The 12427-nt window shown below is 46.5% G+C and overlaps 1 protein-coding gene across 6 annotated transcripts in view; it reads left to right on the forward strand.

Moving 5' to 3' along the window:
* Positions 1-12427, forward strand: part of ADAMTS17 (ADAM metallopeptidase with thrombospondin type 1 motif 17) — a 364535-nt gene that overhangs the window by 74595 nt on the left and 277513 nt on the right. For all 6 annotated transcript variants that reach the window (XM_059058512.2, XM_059058515.2, XM_059058514.2 and 3 more), the window contains one exon: positions 4183-4355. In XM_059058512.2, coding sequence (XP_058914495.1) covers positions 4183-4355 — 173 coding nt within the window. The remainder of the gene's footprint in view (positions 1-4182; positions 4356-12427) is intronic.

Here is a 12427-nt window from a genome sequence, read left to right on the forward strand (position 1 = left end):
GGTTAAGTCTGCATCTCCCTGTTGACTCTCTAAGCATGTTTGACACCTGCTACCTAGTTCCTAGTGGTGGAGACTCGTCTTTGTCTTCTCAGCCTGAAGAGCCCAGTGCCCTTGGGCAGCTGTCTCCATTTCCTCCACCATGTCTGCTTTCCCTCTAATTTGCTTCTGCAGCTAGCAGTGCTCCTTTGGCACAAAGAGTAACCTGAGGTCTTCTCTGGTGATGACATTATAGAATCAGACATGCAAGGATCCTCCTTGTGCAGCGGGACGTAGAGTTATTTCAGGGCTGGCTTCCACCGTTTGAACTCTCACACCAAATATTTTGTGATTTATGCGTTGGTTTTCCCTAGTGAATACCTAAATACTCTATTGTTGTTAAACTAAAGAAGTATCTATACTATATAGAGCTTGGCAATTCATAACTGAGCTTATTTTTTACTTTACCAGGAGCAAAACTAACAACTACAGGAAATTATGTATTTGCTCAGCATTTTATCAGTCTCCAAACTCTTAGAATAAGTAATATATAATTTGAATATGCTAAAAGTACAACATTTAGAATGCCCTTGTTTTCTTCCTTGTCTTTTTCTCTCCCGCATCTTGTTCCAAACAAGATTCAGGGTAACTTGCATAAACACACACAATTTTCTTTTTTAATGGGTAGTTGAGATAAAAGGAAAATAAATGTAAGAAAAATAATATGAAGCCAGAGACTGAAAATCTACCAAGTCAGCACCAAGCCCCAGCAATGTGCTGGCAAAAGGAACTGCTGGGCTGGACTTGGGAATGATCCCCAGTGTCTGTGACAACAGAAGAGGGCCTGGGGCCTTGCAGGTTGTGATCTGTCCTCATCAGTGGGGTGAGGGCCACCTCCCTTGTTCCCACAGTGGAGGGAGACAGCTAATGACAGGGTGAGCTTGGAGGGCCCCCAGGTGGCTGCACGCCTGCCTGGCCTGAACTTTGACTTCTCCTGTGAGGTCTAAATCCAGCACCCATGTTATTATGAAATTGGTGTTTTTCTTCTTGCTTTTCAATATGCTTATAATCTGTGAATATTTGTATTGATGAAACTGTTTATTAGGGTATATTTATGCAGTTCATGGAATTAAAGGTAAAAATAGATTATGGTTCTGTTCTCCCTGTAGGAAAGGAAGAACCATCAGAAGTGATGGCTGTAGAGCTTTGCTGGTGGAGGTGTTGCTGGGAGCAGGGAGAGAAGAGGAGGGTGAGCTTCCCTCCCCCTCCATCCCTGTTCCCACCTGCAGGGATAGGGAATGCAGGTCATCGGTCTCTTACCTGCTATTACCCAGTCCAGGCTTTTGGACAGACTGTTGAGCATCTTTATTGTTTCACTACAGAAAGAGTGGTGCCTTTGATGAGGGCTTGTTGCCTTAGACTTCGCTGGAGGGAGTATTGAGTATGTGGCCTGGGCACCGCATTGCCTTTTGAAATCTGAAAAATTTTGATCTCCTGAAACCCACCTAACAGTGGGGGTCTGAATCGAGGCTTGGGGCCTCTCCTCTTGTGCTTGGGACAGGACAGAGCCCTGGGGTATGTGGGGGTCACCAGCCGGCCTAGCGTGGTTGTGGCGTGACAGCCCCAGTTAGCAGTTCTTGATGAGGGGGCTCAGGTAAGAGCACACATGGCCCGGGAGCTGGCTGTGTAGTTGCTGCTGTTGCTCAAGGGCCTGGTGTGAGTGGAGGCCATCTGAGCGGAAGGAACAGTCACTGAAGGCTGCTCCTCCTGGCCAGATCCTGCAGCAGCCAAGTCGGTATACAGCATCCTTTCCTGCTGAGTTTTCTGTGGCCTTTCCCATCCCCATGTTTTAAGTTCAGACGACAGTGAGGAGCATGTTCGCACCCAAAGCCAATGCAAGCGGGAGAGTCAGAGCTGCTGGGTGAATCCTGAGTTCTAGGGTCAAGTTTACCCCTGCCCAGTGCTTGACTTCAGCTTTGTTATTTGGGAAATAGGGATTTCACTCTCTCATTCATCCATGTATTCATTCATTCACTCGCTCAAGCATGCATTCATTCAGTGAGTGTTTACTTCGCAACATGTGCTGGGCCTGGGGCTGGGGGCAGTGAAAGGGACAGAAGAGGTAGTTGTAGTGCAAACCCTTTAAAAACCACAGAGCACCTGACCGTTGTGTTTTACCTATGACTGAGTGTTCTGGGCATATGTTAACGTGCAGCATTTTACCCTTTATGATAACCCTGTTTATTAGCTCCCCAAGATCCATTAGGGAGGGAGGGGCAGGTCTTGTTTGTTCCTACTTGAAAGGGTGATGCCCAGTGCATCATTCTGATGTGTGAAATGTCCAGGGGGTGATCTGCTCCTCTGGTGGGGAGTGCTGGGCTACCTTTCTCAGAACTCGCCTCTTGCGTGTTTAAGCTTGCCATCTCCCAGAGAAATGTCAGTAGTGCACCCTTTAGACCCTGCTAAAAAGGCAGCTCTTTTCATACAGGAACCAGAAAATATAGACATGGTGTGAAAACAAGCAGCCAGTGTGGGGAAGAGCTGCAGAGAAGTTCATGATTTGGGATGCTGAGAGATGGGCAAATAAATCCCAACTTTGGGAGGAGCTGAGGCACAGTTTGGCTTGTGGTCACCTGGGAAAATGTGGGTGACCTCGTTATAGCAAAGCTCCTGCTTGGGTGGCCCTTTACTTCTGCTGCTTTAAAATGAGGGTGACATGGCTCATCACAAATTCCAAGCTGGACAGGTTGGCCTGATCCAGGCAGTGAGCGCCTGGCAGGCATGCTGAGCCCAGGATTTGGAGATCACCCATGGTCCACCTTCCTCATGTTCAGAGAGGACCTGTTGGTGAATGTGGGTGTAGGTCCAGAGAGAGATCCTCAAAGAGGGGCCTCTTTCATTTTGGCCATGTTCAAAGGCAGTACCATCTGACACCTTTTACCTTTTATCTTAGAATAGACCCTGCCTTCCCGAATTTGATTCCTGAGGCCTGGAAGTCTCCATGGGAGATGGGCCTGGCTTTGGGGAGGAGGGAACCACCCTGCAGGTTGACAAGACATATATGTAGATTTATATCTGCTTCTCTTTACATAACTAAATAATCTTCACATTTGTACTTTTCATGGCTGCCTGCTGTTTTACCATTGTTGGCTTTCTCTGTGGTTGTATTTGTAGATTGTTTATCAGTTTGGCTCACTGCACGGACTATTCTGTTTGTACATTATGACCCATATTTCAGTTTTTTCTTATAGCATGCATCTTTGGTTCTGGAATGATTGGGTCACTGTATGAGGGCAGTTTGTACATATGTGGGTTGGGTTTACTGCATGGAAGTTGTAGCAGAGCTGGCTTCTGTGTGAGCTGGTATAAAGATGGAAAAAATAGCTATCAAATTAAGGAGCTGCCTTTCTATTCACATTCGGATTCTGAAAGTGCACGTTATTCATATCAACCTTTGATGTTAGTCAGAGGTGTTTGCACACACAAATCTGTATGTCAGTCCTCACATGGCAGCTTTGAGCATCCAGACATCCTGACGTGGGCTCAAAATAGTAACCATAGATGTTTAGCAAGTAAGATCTTCTAGGAAATCAGTTGATCTGAGGAGTCAGTGGAGGATTACTTACTGTTTACTAATACCTCCCCTGTGGTGAGGAAAGAACAAACTGTAATCTTGGCCTGGATGTATGTGTCCTGTGATTTGTTTTGTTTTTTCTTTTTTAATGATGCTCTTTTTTTGAAATACTGCTCTTGTGCCTGCTAAAGTTTGTAGCTCCTTATTCGTGACTCTCGGCGCAGTCTCTAGACTGCCCTCTTCTAGGCCCCTGCTCATTGGCCCAGCAGTGGGTCATGGTGCTTTCAGAAAGCCTGGGGGTCTGTATCATTAACCCTCCCCACTGGGCCCAGGCTTCCTTTTCCTCCACAGACTGTGCTGTTCTCCCCATTCCCTGCAGGGACAGGTTTTCTATTCTGTAATCTTTGGCCCTATCTGCCCCGTCGCTGCCACAGTGGATGGGCGTGACCCTCGTGACATCTGGCCCCCAGGCATGCAGGCCGCGGCAGCAGAGGGCGATGGACGCTGGGCCTGGCTACTGGCCGGGGAGGACTGACCATTCTCTTGGGGAGGCTTGATGGAAGGCCTGTTCACTGCGTGGACAGGAAACCAATACACTAAAGGGCTGCACAAATGTCTCTATTGTTTTCTAGAAAAGAAGAAGCTGAGGAGGGGCTGGCCATCACGAGACTGGCGGGAGCGGAGGAATGCCATCCGGCTGACCACCGAGCACACAGTGGAGACGCTGGTGGTGGCCGATGCTGACATGGTGCAGTACCACGGGGCCGAGGCCGCCCAGAGGTTTATCCTCACTGTCATGAACATGGTGAGTCCGGGACCAGCACCTGACCAGGGGTTTTGCTTCCTCTTGGACGAGTGCTCTGCATGTGGGTGCTGGCCATCTTCTCCTGGAGGTGGGGGGGGGGGATGGGGACATACACAGCCTTGTGAACCCTGGGCAACATGGAGCACAGGGGGCTGGGAGGTGCCCCCAGGGAGAGGCCTGACTCGCCAGCCTGGGCTGGTGTGGGGTCAGCGCCTGAGTCTGCTCAGTGACGGGAGTCTGCCCGCACTCCTCACCAGAGGCCTCCAAAGACCCTGTCTATGGGTAAATGCCCCTCCAAGGGGATTCAACGCTAAGTCAGTCCCTGCTCTAAGGAGCCAACAGTCTCATAGGAGGAATCAAGATCAGACTTTAATGTAAAACAGGGCTTGTTGTGCGCAAGGAAGAGAGGTTATCTAGTTGAGGGAACCAAGGAAGCAACCTATGTCTACATCTGATTTGTTGAATGAGGAGTGAGGGAAACCTTCACTTGGTGGGTAGGTTGGGGAGGGACCTCATGCATCAGATTTTAGATGCAGGTGGTTATTTGCACAGAAGGATGTTTGTGTGCATCACAATTCCACCCATCTATCCATTCTCCTAACAAGCATTTTTGAAGACCTCCTGGCATTGTGTTAGTTGCTGGAGGGACAGATGCAAAAAGTCCTGGTCCTTCCCTCAGGAGGCAGTGGTGTCACAGATGGATGGAGTGTCTGTGTTTCAGTAGACATCTCTGCAGGGAGCACTGGGGGTTGGGTGGAGGGCTGGGGAGTGATCACCCCACAGCATGGAGGCTTCATGAAAGAGCTGACCCTTCAACTGTGTTTGCCAGATGGGGGAGCGGTGGCAGGTCATGCAGGGGATGCCACAGGAGCTGCATCCGGGGGAGGGCAGGTGGTGTGATGTGGCTGCAGCAGGGAGTGGAGCAGCGTTAAGGTGGGGACGTGCATAGGGTCAGGATGTGGAGGAGGGGTAAGGCATCCCTAGGAGTGGGGCTGCCGACGGGGAGGGGAGAAATGTGTCTGGAGTGAGGTTTGGAAGAGCAACCCCAGCAGTTGCACTTGGGTGGATTGGAGTGAGAAAGGCAAGAAGGAGCACTGGGAATGGAGTGTGTGAGGAGAGAGTGTCTGAACTAAGGGGCAGGAGTGGGGATGGAGGAGGCATTCATGCAGAGAGAAGGATGTGCTGGGAGGAAAGACCCACAGGACTTGGTGCCTGGCTTGGAGAGGCAGGAGGAGGAGGCGAGAGAAATCCAGGGCACACCTGGGCTATCACCTGGGTGGCTGGGTGGATGGTGGGCCACTGGATGGGAAAAGAAGGAACAGAGCATTTGAGGACACAGCGAGGAGTTCTAGTCTGGACAAGCTGGCTTCGAGTTCCCCATGGGAGCTCAGGATGGAGGGCCTGGCTGGAAGTAGGGACTGGGGCTGATCGGCGCACAGCTGGGAGCTGCAGCTGTTGGCGTGGTCATCCATGTCCAGGTGGAGCACATCGGGGAGAAGAGAAACTGCCCACAGATGGCCCAGTGGAGTGCCAGTCCCAGGGGGCCAAGCAGATGATGGGGAGCTGGCAGAAGGGCAGACAGACTGGGCAGAGGTTGTCCCTAAGGAAAGAGGTGAGAGCTGCAGGAAGGGAGTGGTTAACAATGCCAGATGCTGCAGCCAGGTCCCCGAAGGGATAGCTTTAGGGGTTGTTGGGGGTGGCAGCTGGGTAGGGGCAAACTGAAATGAGACCAGGAAGTGAAGAAGTAGAAACAACATCGCAGAAGATCTTGGCTGAGGGAGAGAAGAGAAAAGAGCCTCGCTAGGTGGAATCAGGGTCAAGGAGGACTTTGGAGAGGGAAAGGGGTCAGGGGTTACAAGTGTGGGGTTTAGGCCCAGACTGGCCTGGACCAGGACTCCTGCTTTGAGCACAGAGCTGGCTGGCAGTGTCAGAACCTCTCTGAGCTGGCTCCCCCTGCATGAAGAGCAGCAAGGCAGGGGCTTAGCCACCCCGAGGGCCTTGTGCCTGGCTGCAAAGGCACGTAAGGCTCATGGGAAGAGAGTGAGAAGAGAAGGCCAGGCCCTGGGCTGTGCTGCCGGGGGTGAGAGATGGCTGAAGGCAGCCCAAGAGCAGGGAGGCAAGAGACGTCGCCGAGGTCACACAGGAAGTCACTGGTGGGGCTGTGACCATCAGGCCAAGCCTGTCTATAACTGGCCACAGGGAAATGTATGGTCGTGAACCCCACCCTGGGCTAATGGGGGTGGCGAGCCTCATGGCAGTCCTGGCCCCTGTGAATCCAAGACTCTGGAACCTTGACCTCTGTCAGGGTGACTTGCCAGTGCTTGCTTTCGGGACACGTATCAATTTGCAGGAAATTCCATCTGTCTGGTCCACACGCCCTCAGACAGGCCGTGCTCTAAAGCTGAGGCTGCTTTGGTGGTGTGTGGAGATTAGAGTCTTTAAGGTGAGTTACTGTTTGGACCCACAGACCTCCTCATAGGATGGGCTATTCTGCAAAGCAAACGGAGATGTGGACCCCCTGCGGGACTGATCCAGGACTTATCTGTTTTCAAGACGTGGCACAACATGAGGCACCTGGTCACCCTCCCTTTCAAAGTCATCAACTCTGGGAGTTCCATTAACTTCTTTCCTTCCTCCCTCCCTCCTTCTTTCCCCCCTCCCTCTCTCCCTTCCTTCCTTCCTCTCCCTTCTTTCCTTCCTTCCTGTCTCTTTCTTTCTTCAGATTTTTAAAACTTGTGGTTAAAAAATACATACCATAAAATTTTCTCTCTCACCTACTTTTAAGTCTACAGTTCTGTGACATTAGATACATTCACATTGTTGTACAGCCATCATCACCATGCATCCTCAGAATTCTTTTTGTTTTGCAAAACTGAAACTCTGTACACATTAAACACTAACAGCCCATTCTCCCCTCACCCAGCACCTGACAACCACCCTTCTACTTTCTGTCTCTATGAATTTGACAACTCTAGGGACTTTATATAAGTGGAGTCACACAGTATTTGTTCTTTTGTGACTGGTTTATTTCACTCAGCATCATGTCCTCCAGGTTGGTCCATGTTTTAGCAGGTGTCAGAATCTCCTTCCTTTTGGCTGCATAATATTCCATTGTGTGGACAGACTACATTTTTTCTCTTCATCCATGGATGAACATTTGGGTTGCCTCCTCCTAAGGCTCTGTGCACGATGCTGCTGTGACCATGGTGTACACTCTGTCTCAGTCCCTGCTTTCACTTCTTTTGGGTATGGACCCAGAAGTGGAATTGCTTCTGTTAACTTTTAATGGTTCTTGTCCCTGATTTCTGAGAAATATTTCTCAGTTCCACATTTGCACAAGCCCAGGTCTCCCTGGTGGCTGATTAATGATGGGTTGCAGTGATGCAGTTGCCCAGAAGAAGCCCAGGAGGTGGGCTGCTGGGGCCTGGCTTGTCACCAGACTCTTTCACCTGTAGGTAATTTTATCTCATTTATTTTTTTTGTCCAGGGCACAAGTCCAAGGAATAAACATTCATTAACAACAGCTAAAGTAGTAATAAGGCAAAGCTCCTAGTTTGACGTTTGCTTTCATAATTTTATCATCTGGACAAGGGAAGCTATTTTATCACAGGCTGGGAGAGGGGTTGTATGTGGGAACATTGTTCTCCCCATGAGCCATGGGCTGTAAGGACTGAACTACAGGGGCTGAGTGGTGGTGATGCTTGACTTTAATTTGACCCTCTTCAGTCCTCTTCAGCTGCTGGTACTATGCTGTTGGAGGCTCCAGATCCCGCTGCTGAGGGCAAATCTGGGGCCAATCACATTAATTTGGGATTTACATGTTTCTTAACAAGGCCTACCTAATAAGAGCAGTGGCACTTTGGTGAAGGGCATGTGGCATTTGTACACTGACACTTAGCCCTTCAGTCATCTGCCCTTGGAGTTTCTTGGTCAGTCTGATGAGACCAGAAAGCAAATGAAAGCAGAGTATCCGATCCACTCACAGACTCTCACCACTGTCAACCTGTTTCTGTTGCTCTAGCTGTGGGTTGCTCTTCAGCATATTTAAAAACAAGTTGCATTCAGACAATGCACCTTACTTTAAACAAGACCACCCTCCACCATCACCACCATCCTTCAATTTCTCAAACTCTAGTGTAGAAAATCTGAAGAATTCTATCCTGCCTGTGGCTGCTTCAGAAAAGAGATTTCTGTTAGTAAGATCATCTTTAAGCCAGGAGGATGGGAAAGGATTGTGGCTGGGCCAAGGAGCCCTGTCGTTAGACAGGGCCCCCGGGTGCAGCCAGCAGGAAGGTGAGGCCAGCCAACCCCTCTCTTTCCTGTTGGACAGTGTTTTCTGTGGCTGTGTAAGACTGAAACATCTCTGTCTCCTTAGCTCCTCTGGATTTGGAAGGAAATCTGCTGGAGTGGTTGCCACCTTCATTCCAACCAGTTTCTCTCCAGCATAATCTGGTGCCAGTGTCCAGGCACCCACCCCTCCCTGCCCTGCTACTTGGGTCTCTGTGGGCAGGGGACCGACTCAACTCTTATGTGCCACTCTGACCCCAAGAGCTAAGCACAGACAAGTCCCTGTCCCCAAGGCAGGCCAGGGGGCTTGCAGGACCTACGTGTGTCGTAGCACATCCATAGCTGGGAGAATTTGGTGCCAAGTGCTCACAGTTTTCATAGCATCTTATAGTTGTGGTGTATTAGATCTATGTCAATCAGTAGCCCAATAGCCCATGTTTGAGAGGAAGGAAGGAAGTGTGTTTGTGATGCACTGACCAGTCCAGATGGAAGCTTCTTGATTTCATGTCACCTCCTCCTCCTACATGGTGGATTTCATCATTCTCATTTTACAGTGAAGGAAAGAGAGGCTTGTGGGGAATGCAGGGTGCAGACCAAGTGAGGACTTAGCAGGGTGAGGACTCAGGCCTGGGCTGAGGAACCCCTGTATCACCTTGTCAAGGTGATGAGCATATCTCAAATCTGTCTTTTCTCTCCATCTCCACCCTGGACTGACCGCTATTATTTTTTACCTCAACAACTTTAGGAGTTCTTACTGGGCTCCTCACTTCCATTTTCTCCCCCCTTGAATCCTTGCTGCAGAATGGCCAGCAAGATATTCTTCCAACAGGATTAGGACCTTGTCACTAGGCAGTTCTGAGACTCTCTGTGGCTTTCATCATGGTGGATATGGAAATCCTTCCCCTTCTGCCCTCCCAGGCCGTGTGTCTGGGGTCCGCCTGCTTCTCCTGGGCTTCATTCCCTTCTCCACGTTAGCACAGACTCCTGCCATGTGGGCCACCATTTCTCAGGGGCCCCAGCTCCTCTCTGACTTGTGGTAACTCTTTGTGAGGAATGTTCTTCACCCTGCTTCATACATGGCTAGTTCCTCTGTCTTTTAGGTCTCTGTGTAAATGTCCCCTTAGAGGGGCCCTTCTTGCTGACTCCTCTGAGAAGGCCACCTGTTTTCTTTCTCATAGTAGTCTGGTTTTTACTTGGTGGTTCTTATCTTTTTTTTTTTTTTTTTTGTGGTATGTGGGCCTCTCTCACTGTTGTGGCCTCTCCCGTTGCGGAGCACAGGCTCCGGACACACAGGCTCAGTGGCCATGGCTCATGGGCCTAGCTGCTCTGAGACATGTGGGATCTTCCCAGACCGGAGCACGAACCCATGTCCCCTGCATCAGCAGGTGGACTTTCAACCACTGTGCCACCAGGGAAACCCGGTGGTTCTTATCTTGATTTATAATTCCACATTTATTTCCTTTTTAAAAGTCATCTTGCTGTGGAGTTTTTGTATGCTATTGAATTTAAGCTGGTATAAAATCAGAGTGCTATAACGTTAAGATGTTAAATATAATGCTCATAGTAACCACAAAGAAAACAGCTATAAAATATACATAAAAGGAAATGAGAAGGGAATTAAAAAGTTTCACTATAAAAAATTTTGCATGCAGAAAAAATAATGTAGGAAATGAGGGACCAAAAAAAAGCTGTAAAACATGTAGAAAACAAATAGCAAAATGCACAGGTAAGTCCCTCCTTGTCAGTAATTATCTTAAATGTATGGATTAAACTCTCTAGTCAAAAGGCAAATTGGCAGAATGAATATTAAAAAAGCTCCAATGTGTACAAGAGGCTCATTTTATATCAAAAGACACAAATAAATTGAAAGTAAAAGAATGGAAAAAGATACTCCATGCAGATAGTAACCATAAGAGATCATGAGTGGTTATACTAATATGATACAAGATAGACTTTGGTCAAAAAAATGTTACAAGAGACAAAGAAGGATACTATATATTAATAAAAGTTTCAATACAGGAAGAAGATATAACAGTTACAAGTATTTATGCACCTAATAACAAATCATTAAAATATATGAAGCAAAAATTTGTAGAATTGTAGTGAGAAATATGCAGTTTTCTATAATAACAATTAGAGACTTCACCCCCCACCGCCCCCCAACTCTCAGTAGTGGATAAGAAAACTAGACAGAAGATAAGTAAGGATATAGAGGACTTGAGCAACACAATAAGCCAACTAGATCTAACAAGATATACAGAACACTACCCAGTAACAGCAGGATATTACTTTTTTTTCAAATGCACATGGGGCATGCTCCAGGATATACTGTGTATTAGCTCACAGATTAAGTTTCATCAGATTTAAAAGATATCATACAAAGTATCTTCTCCAACCACAATGGGATTAAGTTAGAAATCAGTAACAGAAGGAAAACTGGAGAATTCACAAATATGTGGAAATTAAACAACACACTCTTAAACAACCAGTGGGTCAAGGGGGAAATCACAGGGGAAATGAGAAAATGAATAAAGGTGAATTAAAATGAAAACACAACATACTGAAACTTATGGAACACAGTGAAAGCAGTGCTCAGAAGGAAATGTATAGCTGTAAAATGCTTACATTAAAAGAAGGATCTCAAATCAATAACCTAACTTCACACCTTAAAGAGCTAGAAGAGCAAACTGAACTCAAAACTAGCAGAAGGAAGGAAATAATGAAGATTAGAGCAGAAATAAATAAAGAACAGAAAAACAATAGAGAAAATCAACAAAACCAAGAATTGATTCTTCAAAAAAATTAACAAAATTGATAAATCTTTAGCTAGACTGATTGATTAAAAAAAACTTGAATTACTAAAATCAGAAATGAAAGTGGGGGTATGACTACCAATTCTATAGAAGCAAAAAGGATTATAAAATACTATGTGAATTGGGCAATTGGGATTGACATGTATACTCTGATGTGTATAAAAATGATGACTAATAAGGACCTGCTGTATAAAAGTAAATAAATAAAATTCAAAAATTCAAAAAAAGAAAAGAATGCTATGAACCATTGTATGCGCACAGATCAGATAACCTAGATGAACTGGACAAATACCTATAGAAACACAGAGCTTACTAAGACTTAATCACAAAGATCTAGAAAATCTGAATAGACCTATAACTAGTAAGGAGATTGAATCAGTAATCAGAAATCTCCTGACAAAGGAAAGCCCTGAACCTGACAGCTTAACTGGTGAATTATACTGTATATTTAAAGGAGAACTAATTAATCAATCCTCCTCAAACTCTTCCAAAAAACTGAAGAGGAGAAAATGCTTTCTAACTCTTTTCTATGAAGCTAGCATTGCCCTCATACCAAAGCCAGATAAAGACACTACAAGAAAAGAAAACTGTAGTTCCTTATGAATAAGAAAACAATTTCCCTTTTGAACATTATTACAAAAATTCTCAACAAAATACTAGCAAACCAGAATCATATTGTACACCATGACAAACTGGGATTTATTTCTAGAATGCAAGGATGGTTCAACATACAAAAATCAAGCAGTGTAATACACCACATTAACAGAAGGAAGAAAAAAATCACATAATCGTCTCAATTGATGAAGAAAAAGCATTTGATAAAATTCATCTGTCTTTCATGATAAAAAAACACTCAACAAACTAGGAATAGAAGGAAGCTACCTCAACATCATAAAAGCCATATATGAAAAACCCATAGTGAATGTAATACTCAATGGTGACAGATTGAAAACTTCTCCTCTAAGATCAGGA

The sequence above is a fragment of the Kogia breviceps genome, chromosome 3, assembly GCF_026419965.1.
Source record: "Kogia breviceps isolate mKogBre1 chromosome 3, mKogBre1 haplotype 1, whole genome shotgun sequence".
NCBI classification, from domain to species: domain Eukaryota; kingdom Metazoa; phylum Chordata; class Mammalia; order Artiodactyla; family Physeteridae; genus Kogia; species Kogia breviceps.